General features: G+C 37.1%; 1 protein-coding gene across 4 annotated transcripts in view; it reads right to left on the reverse strand.

Moving 5' to 3' along the window:
- LOC149829597 (protein DOWNY MILDEW RESISTANCE 6-like) overlaps positions 1 to 1,184 on the reverse strand; it is a 36,790-nt gene extending 35,606 nt beyond the window's left edge. For all 4 annotated transcript variants that reach the window (XR_016433728.1, XR_016433729.1, XR_016433727.1 and 1 more), the window contains exons 1-3: positions 884 to 1,184; positions 540 to 787; positions 59 to 380 (exon numbers count right to left, since the gene is read on the reverse strand). Coding sequence is in view for 1 of the 4 variants with exons in the window: in XM_090016035.1 (XP_089872161.1) it covers positions 59 to 380; positions 540 to 787; positions 884 to 1,090 (777 nt within the window). In the remaining 3 variants the exon portion in view is untranslated. The remainder of the gene's footprint in view (positions 1 to 58; positions 381 to 539; positions 788 to 883) is intronic.
- Positions 1,185 to 20,680: the final 19,496 nt, after the last annotated feature.

The raw sequence follows: 20,680 nt of genomic DNA on the forward strand, positions 1-20,680 counted from the left end.
GAGACTTGATAATTCAAAGAATTGAGCAACACTAGTTTTGGGAATCTCAAGTTCGTACCTGTATCTGATCGCCTATGTTTACGACGAAGGCGTCCTGCAAGGGATCGACGGCGAGCCATTGCTGATCTTTGAAGACGTGCAGCCCAGCAACCCCATCTTGGAGGAGAATTGTGAGGGCATTGGGGTCGGTGTGTCCGGGCAAGCCATAGGTGAGTTCGGGCTCAGGACAGGGTGGGTAGTAATTGATAGCCATGTGCTGGGCTTGTGAGCCCAGTGCCTTTTGTAAGTAGTCCTCCTTGAGACCTAAGCTTAGAGAAATGACTTGCATCACTCTTTGGGCGAGCTCTCTTGATTGTTTACTGTACTCCCCAACCACCGCCCTGAATGCAGAGCAAACCCATGTCATAAAAAAGATTGCTAATTTAGCAAGCTCAGAGGAATTAATGGCTTGTCGGTAGCTAAATAGCTACCCTCTTCCTTTTCTGTTATGCTACTTGTTGACCACCTTTGTACAACCAAATAGTGAATAATTCAGTTACCTGAAATTAAGGGGGTTAGTGGGCCATTCATGAATGAATTCCTCCAGAGGGTGACAGTGGAGACGAAGGAAATCCCTCCAGTTGTTGACGGTCTCCTTCTTCAAGTTGAAACTGGTGGAGAGCCTGAGCTTCTTAGACGGGTCGTCGGAGTACAACTTCATCTTCTCTTCAATGGGCAGATTGAAGAAGTCACGAGCGATGCATAGCATGTCTTCGACCAGCTGTTTAGGCAGTCCATGGTTCACAATCTGGCACATAAATTAACCTCAAAGTAAATACGCAGCAGCAAAGTGAGCCAAATTTTTGGCAACACTGTTAAAGTGATGAGAGAAGCACACACAGACCTGGAAGAAGCCGTAGGACTCGCAGGCGGCTCGAACCTGGCGGATGAGCTCGATCCGATCGGGTGAGGCGAGGTCGATGACGGGAATTTCGTGGAAGCGCTTGACCTCAGAGAGCCTTGGCCTCTGGGATGGGGGTCGAACGTAGGAGTCGGGCAGGGAAGAGAAGCGGGTGCCCCTGGAGAGAAGGATCTCGGTAGGGGTAGTCATATCGCCAGTTTCCCCACACACAGGGGAGGACGAGGAGGAAGGCGAGAGCGAATGAGAGAAATGCAGGAAGGTTCGTGGGGAAAGGGAGTGAGGGCATCGAGCGATTGACGCGGGGACAACTCCTATTAATCTAAGAGGAGGGAGTTGTGGTGTCCCGCATTCATTTTGTCAGTTGCAGCCCCATTAATACCCAGGATTAATACCCTCTCTCTCTCCTGTTTTTGTGTTTTTATGCTTTGTTTCTCTATCTGGTCTTGGGCCTAACTTTCGTTGGTCCAGGGGTCCTGTTTTTGGCAATGTTATTGGATCTCTCTCTCTCTCTCTCTCTCATGGGGTCCAACAGTCGTTTGACGATACCATGAGCATCCTTTTGGGTTAACAGCGTACATTACACCGTTAATTTTATTTGGGTCGAAAAGCATCTCCCCCATTTTAAAATAAAAAAAACTCGTGAAGAAGGATCTCTGCATCACGGTGCCCCAATATCACTGGACTTGATGAGGTAGTCAGTGCGCACCAACGTCACCTATGAGCGCTCCACAATACTTGCCTCCACCACTACAAGAAAATTGTCAATTAGCGACGAATATTTACGACAAATTTTTTTCGTCGTCAACTTGCGACAGATTACCGAGAGAAACAAATTCGTTGCTAAGATTTGTAATATTTACGGAACTAGCGACGAAACCCTTCTGTCACTACCTCCATCACTAGTTAGCGACGGCTGAGCGACGACAAGTTTTTGTCGCAACACACTTGACGGTTAGTGACGGATTTGGCGACAAACATTTTTTTGTCGCTACGTAACGACGACATTATTTCGTCGCTAACTGATCATTTAAATTTATGATGGCGTTGCGACAAAATTAGTCCGTCGCCAAATCCGTAGCTAATTTTCGCGTAAATCCCTAATCAGAGCCCTTTTTCCTCTTTCCTGATTTGTCTCTCCTACCTGCCCAACGCAATCCTCTGCCGCCCGACGCAATCCTCCGCCGCCCGGCCCGTCGCCCCCCGGTCCGCTGCCCACTGCCCGACGACACCCAGGTAAATCAATTTTTAGGTTTTTTTTCGATAAAAGGGGTGCCTGCCCCTTTTATTTTTTTCGACAGGCCTCATTTCGTGTTTTTTGGCAGGGGGTCGCCCCCCTGCTTTTCCGGCACGGGGTCACCCCCCCCCCTGCCGCGTTTTGTGTTTTTCGGCAGAGGGCAACCCCCTGACTGGTTGTTTTATTCAGGCAGGGGGTCGCCCCCCTGCCGCGTTTTGTGTTTTCCGGCAGGGGGACGACCCCCCTGCCTCGTTGTTTGATTCAGGCAGGGGTTCGCCCCCTGCTTTTCCGGCTGGGGTTCGCCCCCTGCTTTTCCGGCAGGGGTTCGCCCCCTGCTTTTCCGGCAGGGGTTCGCCCCCTGCTTTTCCGGCAGGGGTTCGCCCCCTTGCCTCATTTGTTTTTTCTGGTAGGGGGGCGACCCTCTGCCGCATTTTGTTTTTTCCGGCAGGGGGGCGACCCCCCTGCCTCATTGTTTTATTCGGGTTGGGGGTCGTCCCCCTGCTTTTCCGGCAGGGGGTCTTCCCCCTACCACTTTTTTTTTTTCAGCAGGGGGCGGGCGGGGGGGGGGGCGACCCCTTGCCTCATTTTTTTTTTCAGCAGAGGATCGCCCCCTGCCTCATTTTTTTATTCGGGTAGGGGGTCGCCCTCGTGCCTCCTTTTTTTTCGGCAGGGGGGCGACCCCTGCCTCGTTTATTTTTTCTGGCAGGGGGTCGCCCCCTGCCTCATTTTTTTATTTGGGCAGGGGGTCGCCCCCCCTGCTTTTCCGGCAGGGGGGAGGGGGGCGTCCCTGCCTCATTTTTTTTTCGGCAGAGGGTCGCCCCTTCTGCCTTTTTTTTTTTCGCCAGGGGGGCGACAGGCCGGGTGGCGCCTGACGATCACCAGGTTCCTGAACCACAACATCATCACCCCATGCCTGCCGCTTCGAAGGATGATCACTGCCTCCGGAGACCTCGTACTGCTGTCGTACATCGTTGGCCTACTGACTGACCGACCGAACTCGAGGGCGGTCGGGCCGAACGGAGAGGTGGTCATCGCCCGGGAGGTGTTTTGCCTCACCGAAATTCCGTCCGACTTCGATATTTATTCTAATTTTTTTCCTTTCAGTAGACGATGACTTCATTTTAATGCAGTGTCTTTTGCAGATTTCTAAACGGATCCTACTTGTGCTCTGCCATCCGTGGTAAGTAAGTGACAAAAACAATGCAAATCGGGTAAATACCCGTGGTGAGTAAGTGATGCAAGCGCATCACATGTTATTTAATTTTTTGGATGCAACACTTTATTGTTCAAACACTCACTTATTTATTGATATGTAGGACTGCTTTTGTTGGAGTTTGGAGATCATGCTGAGCATGATTTTAATTTATGAGAATAGAAGTGTTCTTATTTTTTGAGTACGGATTCCATGCTAGGCATGCTAGTAGTTAGCAGAATATTGGAGTGTGTTTGCTGCAGGTACATGTTTGACATTTTTTTGATATGAATGATTTCGATGTATTGCAATGTTTGATGTGATTGTATCCATGCTTGCATGTAGTTACTTTCAATTTGATTATGACTTACATGTAAAATTGTATAATGAAAGCATGCTTCAAATGAATGTATCGTGTTATGAATAGTTTGCACATGAAAATATTAAGTTATCAATGCACGCATCATAATTCTTGTGATTGTATGACATCATATATTACATAATAAATTTGATATTTTTTTCATCATACTGATGATTCTCTTTTAACTGGTTAGGATACTATTTGTAACATCATACGACAAAATGACTGCAAACCGTGAATGGATGTACTGTAGGATAGTTGACAATGAGTTATCGCATGAATATATGGATGGTGTTGAAAGTTTTATTGAATTTGCAATGACAAGTGTCAGTACAGTGGATCCTACAGGTCGGATTAGGTGTCCCTACAAAATTTGTAAGAACAATTGATTTGTAGAACCTCATGGCGTTAGACATCACCTATACAGGAAGGGTTTTGTGAGCGATTATCAGAATTAGACGTTTCATGGTGAAGAATTTAGAAACAATTTTGATGCACGGGTGAATATGGTGCACGATAATCTATATATGGATTTGATATTTGATGTCACAGGAACAAAACTGGGTTCTGCTATGGGTCCTAATGATGTAACAACTGCAGTAGATGAAGAATCACCAAACGATGCAGCTAGTAGATTTTATGATTTACTTAGAGATGTTGATGAGCTACTTTGAAACGGTTGCAAGAGTCACACTATCTTGTCTGCAGTTCTTCAACTAATGAATTTGAAGACCTAGTATAATTTGAGTTAATCATGTTTTGATCGTTTGTGCATGATTGTGAATAGTATGTTGCCCAAAGATGAGAAATTGCCACAAAATTTCTATCGTGCGAAGGTTATGGTCAACGCTCTAGGTATGAGGTATAAAAATATAGATGTTTGTCTAAATCACTGCATGTTGTATTTCAATGATCAAGAAAACAATATATCATGCCCGTCATGTGGGCATCCTCGGTTCAAGCCAAAGACAAAAGGCAATGGTAGCACGAGATCAAAAGAAGTTTTATACAAGTCGCTCTGCTACTTTCCTATCATTCTGAGATTGCAACGATTGTATATGTCTTTAAGGACAACTAAACACATAAGATGACATGCAAATAAAGTTCGACATGATGAAGACAAGATCACGCATCCTGTTGACGCGGAAGCCTGGAAGCACTTTGATTGTACTCATCAGAACTTCGCAATAGAAGTGTGAAACGTTGGAGTCGGTCTATGTACAGATGAATTTAATCCATTTGGGGGTAGATCAACTTCATACTCGTGTTGGCCAGTATTTGTAACTCCATACAACCTTCCACCAAGCTTGTGTATGAAGTGTCCAAATCTTTTCTTGTCTCTATTGATTCCCGGTTCGACCTCACCTGGCCCAAATCTTGATGTATATTTAAGGCCATTGATTGATGAACTAAAAGTGTTGTGGAATGATGGTGTTATTACGTGTGATGCCCACAAAAAATAAAATTTCAATATGAAGGTCGTTATTCTATGGACAATCAGTGACTTCCCTGCATATGGTATGTTATCTGGTTGAAACACACATGGGAGGTTGGCATGTCCGTACTGCATGGAGGATACAAAAACTTTTAGATTAACGCATGGAAGGATGCCTTGCTGGTTTGAGTGTCATCATCAATTTCTACCCAGCAACCATCTGTTCCGCCGACAAAGGAATGTGTTTCGAGCAGGCACAACTAAAATGGAAGGTCCACCCACAAGATTGTCTGGCATAGAGATTTTAAGAAGATTGCGACTACGATGGAGAAACATGATGCAAGGAAGGTGTGGCAGAAGGTGGCTGCCAATCAATTTGCAGACATGCTGCACAATATGAAGACTGAAGCAAAAAAAGCATCTGACAGAATAGATGATCCACTACAGTGGAAGGGTCATGACCCTATTACTGTCAGGAGAGATTATTGGGAGGGAATGTGCGACAAGTGGGCGGGGGATGCATTTCAAAATCGCTCAGCGAAGGCTGTACAAAATCAAGCAAAAATGGCCGAAGCCCATCTACACACAGGTGGATCTAGGACTTTTGGGAGCCACCTGAAGAAAATGGTAACTCATCAATATATATATTGTAAATTTTACAAGTATTGTTGCAAACTTGTTAACTAAATTTTTTATCATTTCACTTCGCAGGAAGTAGAAAAGAGAGGCATTGTACCATACAAGGATGTGTTTGTTGAAACACATAAACGTAAGACCATAGGAGAGTTCGTATCAGAGAAGGCGAGAACGATAATGGTATGTATTTATTGTATTAATAATCATCGTAATATACATGTTATCATAAATATTATAATTCTTAATTATTAATGCATACTGTAAACATTATTTTGTAGGAGACATATGAGCAACAGATGGTAGAGCGATATGGCGATGACTCTACTCAGCATCCATCATTTGATCCTGCAGCAAGTGAACCAAAAAAGGGTCGTATGTTCGGGTTTAGGAGTAATATGAACACCTTACCAGTCGTTGCTTCTTCCAGTCACGACTCACAGACTTCTCCCATCGACATCAGCTCCAAGCATCCTATTCTTTCCGGTGATGATGTACGCCAGATCGTTAAGGAGACAATGCATGACTACTTCTATGAAACAATTGTCGGCGTTTTCCAAAATGAGTTCAACATTTTTTTGCAGAACAGGAGAACTTCGATTGCAGGTGTCTCTCAGGTATGAAAGTTTCATGTGATATATTGCATGTCGTTAGATTTCATATCACTTTGATTCCCTTAACTTAGGTGCATTTGATATAATTTATTTCAGCATATTTTGTTTATCAATACTGACCTTTTATATAATATTTCAGTATAATATTTTTACTGCCTTTGAACACATATAAGTACGATAGAATCACATATATAATTTTTTACTGCCTTAGAACACATATGAGCATGATAAAATCACATATACAGTTTTTTTACTGCCTTTGAACACATATGAGCATGATAGAATCACAAAAACAGTTTTTTTACTGCCTTTAGAATACATATGAGCATGATTGAATCACATATAAAGTTTTTTAACTGCCTTAGAACACATATGAGCATGGTAGAATCACATATACATTTTTTTCCTGCCTTAGAACACATATGAGCATGATAGAATCATATATACATTTTTTTTACTACCTTAGATCACATATGAGCATGATAAAATCACATATATAGTTTTTTGTCTGCCTTAGAACACATATAAGCATGATAGAATCACATATAAAGTTTTTTGACTACCTTAGAGCATATATGAGCATGATAGAATCAATATACAGTTTTTTTGACTGCCTTAGAACACATATGAGCATGATATAATCACATATACAATTTTTTGCCTGCCTTAGAACACATATGAGCATGATAGAATCACATATAAAGTTTTTTGACTGCCTTAGAACATATATGAGCATGGTAGAATCACATATAGAGTTTTTTTTACTGCCTTAGAACACATATGAGCATGATATAATCACATATATAGTTTTTTGTCTGCCTTAGAACACATATGAGCATGATAGAATCACATATAAAGTTTTTTGACTGTCTTAGAGCACATATGAGCATGATAGAATCACATATACAGTTTTTTTGACTGCCTTACAAAATATATGAGCATGATATAATCACATATACAGTTTTTTGCCTGCCTTACAACACATATGAGCATGATAGAATCACATATAAAGTGTTTTTACTGCCTTAGAACGCATATGAGCATGGTAGAATCATATATAGAGTTTTTTTGACTGCCTTAGAACACATATGAGTATGATATAATCACATATATAGTTTTTTGTCTACCTTAGAACACATATGAGCATGATAGAATCACATATACAGTTTTTTTGACTGCCTTAGAGCACATATGAGCATGATAGAATCACATATAACATATACATTTTTTTGACTGCCTTAGAGCACATATGAGCATGATTGAATCACATTTAAGTTTTTTTTACTGCCTTAAGAGCACATATGAGCATGATAGAATCCCATATACAATTTTTTTACTGCCTTAGAACACATATGAGCATGATAGAATCACATATACAAATTTTTTTACTGCCTTAAAACACATATTAGGATGATAGAATCACATATAGAGTATAATTTATTTCAATATATTTTGTTTATCAATACTGACCTTTCTTTTCTTGTGTAGGTTGCTGGCGATAATCAACGTAGTGGAGCTGAAGGGACAGAACAAGACAATGAACAAGAGGACGCACAAAATCTTGGCGATGATTAGATTAATGTGTTGAATTTGTTCTACCTTCTTTTTGTTTAAAAAATATAAATGTTGAATTGTAAATAATTAGAAGTTACAAATTTTAAAGAGGATCGATTAATTGTTTTAGTTTCCTTTTATATATATTTTGATGTGTACTTTGTTTTTATTCACAAGAAATATAAATTGTATAGAAAATATAAACTGTATCACGAGAAATTTTTCTCGATATTTAATTTTCAAATATTTTTTTTTAATTTTTTTCCTTGTTTGCGACGGATCAGCGATGGATATATCCATCGCTATTTAATATTACCATTGAAGGTAGCGATGAATTAGCGACGACTATAAATACGTTGCCAAAACAAAGTCGCCGTATAGTAACGACGGCCTTGCGACAGATGTTGGCATTTGTTATTCTGTCGCAACTTAACGACGGACCGGGCGACAGATACAGTTCGTCGCTACTTAGCAACGGAATGGGCGACAGATATATTCTGTCGCTATTTAGCATTGAAAAATTCGTGATGGAAGATATACATCGCTAATCCACCGCTAAGCCATCACTAAGTTGTTTAGCGATGGCGTAGCGGTGGATTAGCGACAAATTTATGTCATCGCTAATCCACAGGTTTCTTGTAGTGCACCACCATGCAACTCCTTTTGGCATAAACCAAAATGTAAAAACTAAAACCACGTATCGATAGCCGCCATGGATGAAAGCAAGCGAAAAGAGCATCAATGCAGGTGCTCAGCATTTTCCTCAACCTCTCGACACCCATGATGAGCCCAAGCCATCAAGTCTATGGTGAGCAGGACCCTGAACCCAAATAAGAGAATGAAGGCACCTTGGTTGCACTCATCAAGTAACCATGCCTCAATTTATAGTGAGAGGAAAGTCTGTGGTTACATACATGACATTCATGTATGTGAACCCTTGAGATGCCATATTGTATGTGAACCTTTCATATTCATGTAACCCCCTCCTCACTAACTTTCTACTAATGCCTTCATTAGTGCCTTGTGTCAAACCTGGTCACTCAGGGTTGGACCCGATCCAAAATGTCCAATAGCCCCTCCCCTCCAAGGACCTCCTCCCTAACCTCACCCTCCACCACCTTATCCATTCTTGATCCTCCGCCACTAGCACTCTGAACCACCAACCCCATGACCACCTACCAGACCTCCTCCACAGCATCCGGGATTATGATCTCAGCTTGAACGAGAGGCTCTCTGTTGTTGTCCACTCTAATGAAAGAAACCCAACGACAATTTCAAGTTGACACTGTGGACGTTGGATTTTTTTTTTTAAATAGGTATGTACCATAAAACTTATTTGAACCTCTATATGAGCTTATGGAACCTCCTAATCTCTCTCTAAAACAGTAGGATTTCTTTTACAGACTAAAATACCAAAATTTTGCCAAAATTTTAGTCTAATTATACTCTTTCATAGGGGAGGTTCTGGCAAAAATTTTAAATGCATATTTGAGATTTTTATACTGAAACTGCAAAAGTTCTATCAAAATTTTCAAAAAGATCTTCAGAATTCTTAGCAAAATAAGACAGATTCTGAAATAATTTTTGGATTTTAAAAAATAAATAAAGTAAGTGCTGCTCAAAATTTTAGAAAAACCTATAAACATTATTTTGTATAAATAGAATGGATGTTGTTTAAACCCTTAGAATAAATTTTGAAACATTAAATTTAAGCCAAATTAAATGCTGCTCGAATTTTCGTAACATCATAAATTGACTTCTATTAGAAATTTTAAAGCACGCCAGACATTGATCATTTTGCCTTACTTACATTCCTAAGCTCTCAAGAAAATCACATTTTATTGGATCACACAAAGATTAAAGTAAGTTTTATTATCAAAGACCTATAGTTTCTAATGTTAAACATGTTCTTGATGCATGCATAATTAGGTCAAAATTTCATTTGTGTTTACATACTCTAAAACATGCACATATACATTAATTTTTGTTTATGCATGCATAAAAGAATGCCTATTATAATGATAAGATTAAGGGTTAGTAAAACCTTGCGGGCCTTGAATTGAAACGCCCAAAATTTTTATACAATAAGATATCATGGTCAAGCTATGGCCAAGGTCCAAGCGACCTTCAATGTCATTAAACAAATCAATTGATGTGTAACATGATATTACTTGAAAATTTTTGTTATTCAGATTTTTTAAACCCAAGAGGCGCAAATAGGGCACCAATTGCTTAATAAGTCTTGTCTACACAAACTTATATAGTCTGCCTTCATAGGCGAGTGCTTATTTTTTATATAAAAACACTGAATGAGCTAGGTACATATGACCTTAGTAGTTGTCGTGAATGGGTATCTGAGCCATTGAGCCCTGGCTTTGGGTTCATATATGAGGCTTAGAAAATATTAAGTACTATAATTATAACCCTTTCACGCCCATTTAGGATCGTATCTAGCGTGATAGGAGTAGATGGTAAAGTAAAGAGTGACATTGTTATATATTGTGGGAGCAAGCGCGTCCCAATAAGTCTCCTGTCACTATGGTTAGGAGGCTAAGGCTATCAATATATCCTAGGTGATAGGTTTCACATACTGTAGATAATTTGGATACATCCTTCTCTTATTTAGCCTTATCAAGGATTCTTTTCTGTCATTGACCATCTGCTTTGGGATTTAGTTCAGTCAAACACTTGGGTAAAATAGACTAGAATAATATACCCCCGAAATGCATCGTCTGAATGTGAGTGTCAACCCCTACGTACCAGAGTGGATGGTAAATATCGAAATAAAGATTTTCTCTCTCATACAAACTAATGTGAAAATATTAATTTAAGTTGCATAATTGCTTACTGAAGCATGCATATTTATTTGTTACATAAATTAAATTACTAAAATTATGTTTAGTATTTCAATTGTTTGAATTTGATAATTGCTTACCAGATTGTCATATATTTGACCTCTTTTTGTGGAGAATAAAGGTTTAGGTATGGAGCACCCTACATTGTAGTAGATACTCGACAGGAGTGACATCAAAGAATCAAGATTTTTAGGATCCTGAAAAAACTTTAGGATTTTTATTTTTCAATCCTAAATGTTTAACTGTCTGAAATTTTATAAAGGACTTTATATATAATATATGTTTCAATTAAATTATGCTCTGATTTATACTCTGATTTCTAGAATATAATATGACTGAGGTCTTAAACTGAAGTTTGAAAATGCTTTCGCTATTTTAAAAGAAAATTTTAAATTTCTACATATTTTTTAAGGGTTAAAAATGTTGAGGCGTTACAGTTGGTATTACAGCGAAGTTCTAGAATTTTGATTCAAGATCCATCATGCCTCCAACATCACACTGTAAGTGTTTATTTAAAATTCTCTTATATTTTTATCTCTATAGAGTGTTATTAGTAATAAAACTGTTAAAATATTCTCTCTTAGTAGATGTCTTCCGAAGACATGGTCAAGGTCATTCGCATCTTAAATAAAACTATAATAGCACAACAAGAGACCATATATAGCAGCAACAAATCTAGTGGTTGATCACTAATCAAGAATTGAGAAGATGATTGGAAGTAAATCCAACACAAATTTGTCCCTTAAAACTGGAAGATCGTATGTTATATGGGGAAACAGGACATGCAGTTCATGAATGCTAATTAAAACAAGGCTATGACAAGAGGCAACAAGCAACTCAGAGTCTCCGAGACCAATTCTCACATGTAGAGAATCTCGTAGCTTCACCTACCCCTATAATTATTTCTTCAGACTCACCAATTGCTAAGGAACCTATAACCACCTTAGCCTTTACACTAGCCTTGCCCCCTTATAACCCTGCCTTACCTATTCACTCACCAGATTCTCCAAACTATACCCCAACTCTATCCGTCTATAACTCTAGAGAAAATTATAAATGTTGCCTATGTAATGAAACCTTTATAGGACAAGTACTCCCTTTAGAGCAAGATATTTTGGGGTTTTCTAGCTGACCAAAGCATTTTAAAAACAAGAAAGAATATCTAAAACAACTTCTTAAACATCCATAGAAGTTTCTTTAATTTAATACATACTTGATATGTGACTTTATGTATATTTGAACACTGTTGTACATATGTCAATATGTACAAATGTTACCTTTATCTTCCTTTGATTTTAGTCTAATTGTTTTAATATATCAACTTATTAATCTAAGGATGTCTCGCCAAACATCAAAGAATCTGTCTAATGAACAAACTGATCAACGAGAGTTTGTTATGAAAACTCTCAATAATCTAGCCGCCACCATAAGGGACCAAGAATAGAACAGGCAAGTACTAGTCACACCTTTAAAAGTTTATCATAACCAAAATAAAGTTTCATATGACAAATTTCTTAAATTAGATCTGCTTATATTCACGAGAAAGATGGATCCTGAGGATGTTGAAACTTGGATATGGGAGATTGATAAGATCTTTCACGTTCTAACCGTTCTCAAAGATCACAAGGTAGACTATGGTGCATATCACTTGAGAGAAGGTGCAAAACATTGGTGAGCATCTACATTATAAATCAAATTTGAAAATGGACCAGTTATTTGGGAGCAGTTTATAGAAATCTTCTATGTTGCCTACTTCTTCAAAGAGTCACAAAATGCGAGAATTTCTTGAGTTACAACAAGGTCGACTCACATTACCTCAGTATATCACTAAATTAAGAAATTTGGAAAAATATTGTACACATGTATATTAACAGAAGAGGAACATACAATAAAATTTGCCAGAGGACTAAGGCTAGCACTTTGAACCAAAGTATTTATTAGTAGACCAGAAACACTAGACAAAGTCGTTGAAATTGCTACATTACTACAAGAAGACTGTGAAGAGACCCCAAAATACTACTCTGTTAGAATGATGCTTCAATCTAAAGGCTAAAGGAGTTGTTATAAGAAAATTGTTAATGAGAGAAAGTTTGTTCCTCCTACTAAAAGATCAAGACAATAGTTTGTAGCCTAGCCACCACCACAATAACCAGCTGGATCATGTCAGAAATGCTACTGATTTCATGCAGGACAAACCTATCCCTATATAGTTGGTAGTTGCTTATATTGTGACAAGACCGACTATTTTATCAAAGACTACTATAAAAGGGAGGTTGATGAACGTATGAGGGGTATTAATAGCTCTCGATCCCAAAAACAAGCTCAATATCAACAACAACAACAACAACCATAAAAACAAAGAGCAACATATCATGTTTATGCCACTATTGCTGAATAACTTACTAAAGGTGACATAATTCAAGGTACTATATTTATTATTGGATATGCTGCACTTATTTTATTTAATAATGGTTCGACACACTCCTTTATTTCTGAAAAAATTGCTACTTTACTACATATACTCATCAAACCATTGAACTATACACTGGAAGTGATTAACTCTGTAGGGTATAATTATTTTTTTGCGTCATACTTGCCAAATTTAGAAGTGAATATTGAAGGAAAAAATTCACCCACTAATCTAATCCTACTCGATATGATGAATTATGATGTCATATTGGGCATGAATTAGTTACATCAACATTGTGCCAAGAAGAAAAGGCAATATTTTATCAACTAGAAATTCCTAAGGTGGAATTCAGATTATCCAGTCCCGTTCTAAAGAACTGGGTCATATCTTTATTAAAAGCTTAGATATATTTGAAGAATGGATACACAACATTTTTAGTAAATACCACTCTTTTCAAGTTGATAACTATTGAAAGTCTGGACATGGTCAGTGAATTTTTAGATATTTTTTTAAAAAAAATTACCAGGACTTCCTCTACACCAAAAGATCAAATTTGGTATTGAATTACTGCATTGATCTCTAAATCTTTCTATAGAATGGCACCAATAGAACTTGCAGAATTGGAAAAACAATTATTATAATTAATGGAGCTAGGAGTTATCAGACCAAGTATGCCCCTTGGGGAGCACCAGTATTATTTGCAAAGAAGAATGACATGTCATTAATATTATGTATAGATTACAGATTGATCAATCAGGTCACAATAAGAAACAAATATCCATTATTGTGTATTGAAGATCTATTTGATCAATTACAGAACACTAAAGTATTTTCAAAGATTTATCTTAAATCTGGATATTATCAGCTCATAATCAAAGCAAAAAATATTTCTAAAATGACTTTCTCGACAAGCTATGGACATTTTGAATTTATAGTCATACCTTTTCGACTTACAAATGCACCAGCAACATTTATGGATCTTATGAATCAAGTGTTCAGGCCATATGTAGATATATTTGTGATCATCTTCATTGATGGCATTTTGATATATTTTAAAAGCATAGAGCAACATCCTAGATATTTGAGAATCATTTTGAAAACTCTGTGAAAGAATCAATTGAATGTCAAATTCTCTAAGTGTGAATTCTGGTTCAAAAAAGTTATATTCTTAGGACACATAATCTTAAAGGATTGAATTTTTATGGACCTAGCCAAAGTAATTACTTTAGTTGTAAATCATAGATTTAAAATCTTTGAATTTTGTAAGTTGATTTTTATAAATAGATTTTATTTTCATAATAGATGAAAGTTGTATTGGAATGAAAACAACCCAAAAATATTACAGACATCCGTAGTTTCCTTGGACTTACGAGATATTATCGAAAGTTTATTTAAGATTTCTCCCATATAGCATCACCAATGACCAGACTCCTAAGAAAAAGGGTTAAATTTGAATAAGATACTAAATACGAAGGAAACTTCCAAACTTTGAAGGAGAAACTTACCACAATCCTAGTGCTAACCTTACCTTTGGGTCAAGGTGGATTTATGGTATACACTCATGCTTCGGAAACATGTTTGAGTTGTGTATTGATGTAAAATGAAAAGGTTATTGCTTATGTATCGAGACAGTTGAAGACTCACGACTTAGAGCTTGCAAGAGTCGTATTTGCATTAAAGATTCAGGGATGTTATTTATATGGAGAACAATTTGAAGTGTTTAGCGATCACAAGAGCCTCAAATATTTATTCTCACAAAAGGAATTAAACATGAGATAACGATGCAGGCTGAAATTTATTAAAGACTATGAGTTCACATTTTCCTATTATCTTGAAAAAAAAATGAATGAAACTCATTGAAGATTTCATCAACTGGAAACCATTCATAATTGAACAAGAGAGGATTCAATTATCTAATTTGATAGTTTGACCTGAAATTCTCACTCGAATAACTTTAAAGCACAATAGAGACTTTTAATATGAAAAGCTTCTAGCAAGAACTCAACAAGAAGATATAGTTCCTTTTGACTTAAATAAGACATAAGCATTCTGATGAAATATAGAGTATGAGTGTCAAACAAACCTAAATTGAGAAACAAAATACTCAAGGAGACTCACAAAAGTAAGTATTCTATTCACCTAAGAAGTATGAAAATGTTTAGAGATTTTCAGAGAAAGTGTTGGTGGAATAACATGAAAGGAGATGTGGTGAGTTACGTTTCGAAGTGTTTGACTTGCCAGCAGGTAAAGACTGAATATCATAAACCTGGCGAAAGATGCAACAAATTCAAATTTTATAATAGAAATAAAAATAAATTACTATGGATTTCATAGCAGGTTTACCCAAGACTAAAAAACAACATGATGTTATTTGGGTCATTATTAACTGATTAACCAAATCTGCACATTTTATGCCTATTTTTATAAATCAATCATTAAAAAGTCTAACAAATTTATATATCCAAGAAATTATTAGATTACATGGGGTACCGATCTCAATTATTTTTTATCGTGATCGAATATTTACTTCTCAATTTAGGAATCAATTACAACAAGCCTTGAAAAAAAAAATTAAAGTTTAGTTCAAATTTTCATCCCCAAACTTATGGACAATCTGAATGTACGATATAAACTCTACAAGATATGATACACGCTTGTATGTTGGAATAAAAATGAGACTGGGATGTTCATATAATATTAGTTAAATTCGCCTATAACAACAACTATCATACCAGTGTTAGAATTGCACCATATAAAGCTTTATATGGAAGACCCTGCCAATTGTCAGTCTATTGGGACGAAGTTGGCGAACGAAAATTAGGCTCACTAATGATACTACAGCATTACACTCAACAAGTACATATAATTCAAGAAAGACTATATACTGCCTACAACCAACAAAAAAGTTATGTTGATTAAATACACAAATAACTCACTTTTGCCATTGATGATATGATTTTTGTCAAAGTATCCCCAACTAAAAGTGTGTTCAGATTTAAAAAAATGAAAACTGAGCCCCAAATTTGTTAGACCTTTCAAAATCTTAGAGTGAATTAACGAAATAGCTTACATAATAGAACTAGCACAAATACATAACGTATTTCATGTTTCAATGTTACAGAAATACGTCCATGATCCATCACACATCATCCAACACAAGGATATAGTTATCTGAGAATATATGACTATTGAAGAAAAGCCAATAATGATTGTGGACAAAATAGATCAAGTGTTAAGAATGAAGAGCAATTTCTCTTGTCAAAGTAAAGTGGAAACACCATGAAATTGAGGAATGCACTTGAAAACTTGAAAGTAGGATAAGGAAAAAGTACCCTCAATTGTTTGAATGACTATTGTATAGTAAATTTTGAGGTCATTTTTTTTAAGAAGGGTAGAATGTAATATCTGAATTTTTTAATATCAAATCAATTTAGATATTCCAAAAAAAATCAAACCTTTATTAATTCTAAACCAAGTCTGAATATGATCCGAAATCTAGAATCCTAATTCAAATAACCTTCGGATCCAAACCCTTTACCAAACTTGGACTCTAATCTAGGTCCATATCTGATTTTTTTTGGATCCTGATATTATCCAATCATATAGTTTTCAACATATCTGAATATTTATCTAAGTCCATTTTTCAGGAATGTATTAATAAATAATTAAATTGCTTAAGAGAAAATTGGTAATTTAAAATTAGAGGTGTTTAAAAAATAATAATAAAATTATAAAAGGTAAAATGGTAATCAACTTCTCCAATGGCATATTCAGGTATATCTTTAAACCACAAAAGGGCAAAATAATAATTTTATACCTCAAGTGGCATTATAATAACATAATTCAGCTGGTTCTTTTGAATTTTTATAATTTTGCCTTTTTTTTTTAAAATTTGAAACATGGTTATGAGATCTAACCTTGTTTAAAATTTGAATTTTGATCATTTGAATTTTGATAATTTCAAATATCTTGTAATGGATATGGGATCTAAATACTTGATCTATTTTGCAACTTAATAGTTCATTAGGATTAACAAGTTTCTTACTTGTTTTTATCAAAATTGATATGTTGGATTTACTTAGGTTATGATTCTTTTTCTCTAAATATAAGTAAGATCTAGGATCAGAGGCAATTGAGACTAGAGTAGAATTTAAAATTTGTTAATTTTCAGATTATTTACTTTATTTTCTGCTTTTCGTTAACTTCTTATATTTTTTCATTATTTTCCAGCAATTTTCTGAATTTTCTTCCTGTTTCCAGATTTATTTTCTGTTTCTGCAGTTAATTGGTAGTTGGTTAGAATTTTCTCGTAAATCGGGCTACCGATTTATTGAACCTCTAAGAAATCTCTCGCTTACCAATTGTATCATCCTTGAGTCTTCTAACAGGCACCTGGTTCATCAACTTAATATTACCTTGCATGGAAGGGATTCACTGATTTTCCAACAACATGCACTTTTGGATCTCTTATTATCCTTTCAGGATGGATGCTGTATGTGGACTAATATCTCATCTAATTGTGTGGCTCCATCACTTTGCTTGCACGCTCGGAAGTTGAATATATATGGAAAGATATAAATCGCCTGACTGGTTCCCGACCTCATCACTTGATATGTAATTTTGGTGTTTTTTTTTATGGATGTATTAAACCTTGTTTCCTGGTACGGATCAGACCAACTCCAGCTTAATTATCCAAAAAAAAAGCTACTTGTACATGATTGTGAGAAAAATGGCCTCATTAAATCTTGTTAAGTTTATGTGCTTTTTTCTAGTGTCCGGATCTCTTTATTGTTTAGGGTAGGGGTGCAAACATATAGGATATGGAGGGATATCTGATATGAGTGTGTTTTTCCAGTTTTGGATCCTTTAAGTAAAATCCGAATGTGCATTTGGATCGGATTTGGATTTGTTAAATCAAATTGCTTTCAGATTTGGATAATTACTTTAGGTTGGATCTGGTTCAGATCCACATCAAAATCTGATCCAGTTGTGTATTTTTACATGTAAATAGCTCTTTTATATTCTATTTTTAGATGTAAATTTCTTTAGCTCGTATCTGGTTTTGGATTTTGATCTACTGTTTATACGTATTCCAGATTCAAATTAAGATCTCGCAAGATCTGACCCAAATCCGATATGTTGGAACTGAGCATGTATGATCTGCCTTGGCCTCTGTTTGGTGTGTGTGTGTGTGTGTGTGTGTGTGTGTGTGTGTGTGTTGGTGGTGGTGGTGGTGGCGGTGGTGGTGGTGTGTGTGTGGGGGGAGGCTTAAGGGGAATTGCCATTTTGAGAAGATAAGGGAAGAGAATCTGGCAAACTAAACCCTTTGCGTGTTAGGTTCGCAGGTAATTGCTGTATACAGAACAATAATAAAAGGGACATTTGTTTGATCTTGCCTTGCTCTACCAGATGCCAGTGGTCGTTGCAATTTTGCCGGTGTTGAGGTCTACATTATTATTATTATTATTATTATTATTAACTTCGCCTGTGTATAACTGTTTAGTTATACACTACCGGTCCCAAGCCCGGATAAAGGAGGAGGGTTGCGGTAGGCCTGTGACAGCCAACATAAAAACTTAGTCATACCCTATGAAAATGAACCAATATGAGAATTTCGTTGGGGCGTTCCCTACTGAGCGACGCGCTGTACTCTCTAGGCCCGGAGGCAGTGATAAATGGGCAAGGGTTGCTAGGTCGTCGCCCAGAAGCGACGCGTCACACCGGCGCTCGGGTGTGGTGCCAAATTGGCAAGGGTTCCCTCACTTTGTTGGACGGGTGGGGGTAAAGAAGTTAGTCCAAGACCATAAAATTAGGTTAGCCACTTGGAACATAGGGTCTTTAACTGATAAGTTGGTAGAGTTAGTAGATGTTATGTGTAGGAGAAAGATTGATATTTTATGTCTACAAGAGACCAAATGGGTAGGTGAGAAAGCTAAAGTGATAGAACCTTGGGGATATAAGATTTGGTATACAGGAATAAATAGGAATAGGAATGGAGTAGGGATTGTTATGAGTCGTCAGTTTATAGATAATGTAGTTGAGGTCCGTAGGAAGGGTGATAGAATTTTACTTATTAAATTAGTATTAGGTATGGATATTATTAATATTATTAGTGTTTATGCACCTCAAGTAGGTTTAGATGATTCCATTAAGCATCAATTTTGGAAAGATTTAGATGGAGTAGTACAAGGGATATCTTATGGAGAAAAGCTTTTCATCGGCGGTGACCTTAATGGACATGTAGGCATTAGTAGGGATGGATTTGAGAGTATCCATGGAGGCTATGGTATAGGAGAAAGAAATGAAAGTGGAGAAAGGATTTTAGATTTTTGTTTGTCCTATGATAGGATCTTAGCAAACACTTGGTTTAGAAAGAGGGAGTCTCACCTAGTAACATTTAAAAGTGGGGTTAATACGAGTCAGATAGATTTTTTCCTACTTAGAAAGAGAGATAGGGGTTGTTGCATCGATTGTAAGGTTATACCGGGAGAAAGTGTAGCTACACAACATAGAGTCTTAATTTTAGATCTTAGAATTAGACAATGCCGCAAAAGGGATAGACATAGGATAGATCCTAGAATTAAGTGGTGGGCACTGAAAGGAGCTAAACAAGGAATGTTTGTAGAGCAGGTAGTTAAGGAAGTTGATTGGTGTCTCGAGGAGGATTCATAATCAATGTGGAATAAGATAGCGGGTGGCATGAGAAAAGTGGCTAAGGAGGTATTGGGTGAGTCTAAAGGCGGTGCACCACTAGGTAAGGATACATCATGGTGGAACGAGGATGTCAAATTAGCTATTAAGGTTAAAAGAGAGTGTTATAGAAATCTAAGTAAGAGTCGTGATAATGAGAATTTGGAGAAGTATATGATAGCAAAGAAGGAAGCTAAAAAAGTAGTTCGAAACGCGAGGGCTAAGGTATATAAGGAGGTTTATGACAAGTTGGATACCAAAGAAGGTGAGAAGGATATTTATAGGCTTGCAAAGATGAGAGATAGGAAATCAAGGGATTTGGGTATGGTTAGATGTATCAAAGATGAAACGCAAAGGGTTTTAGTCAAAGATGAGGAGATTAAAGAGAGATGGAAAGATTATTTTGATAAGCTATTTAATGATAGTCATGCCCAAGATTTTGGAGACTTCTCCATTCGTTTTCATGAGATAAATCGTGACTTCATGCGCAAGATTCAAAAGAAAGAAATTGCAGAGGCTTTGAAGAAAATGAAATCAAGAAGGGCAGTTGACCCGGATGGTATACCTATCGAGGCTTGGAAATGCTTGGGAGAGAAAGGTTTAGAATGGTTGACAAATCTTTTTAACTTGATTTGGCGAACAAACAAGATGCCTAATGAGTGGAGGAAGAGTACTTTGGTGCCTTTATATAAGAACAAGGGTGATATACAAGATTGCACAAACTATCGTGGTATAAAACTCATGAGTCATACTATGAAACTTTGGGAGAGGGTGATTGAGTCTAGGTTGAGGAAGGTTGTC

Source organism: Nuphar pumila, chromosome 8 (assembly GCF_984573655.1).
Source record: "Nuphar pumila chromosome 8, dmNupPumi1.hap1.1, whole genome shotgun sequence".
Classification (NCBI taxonomy): Eukaryota; Viridiplantae; Streptophyta; class Magnoliopsida; order Nymphaeales; family Nymphaeaceae; genus Nuphar; species Nuphar pumila.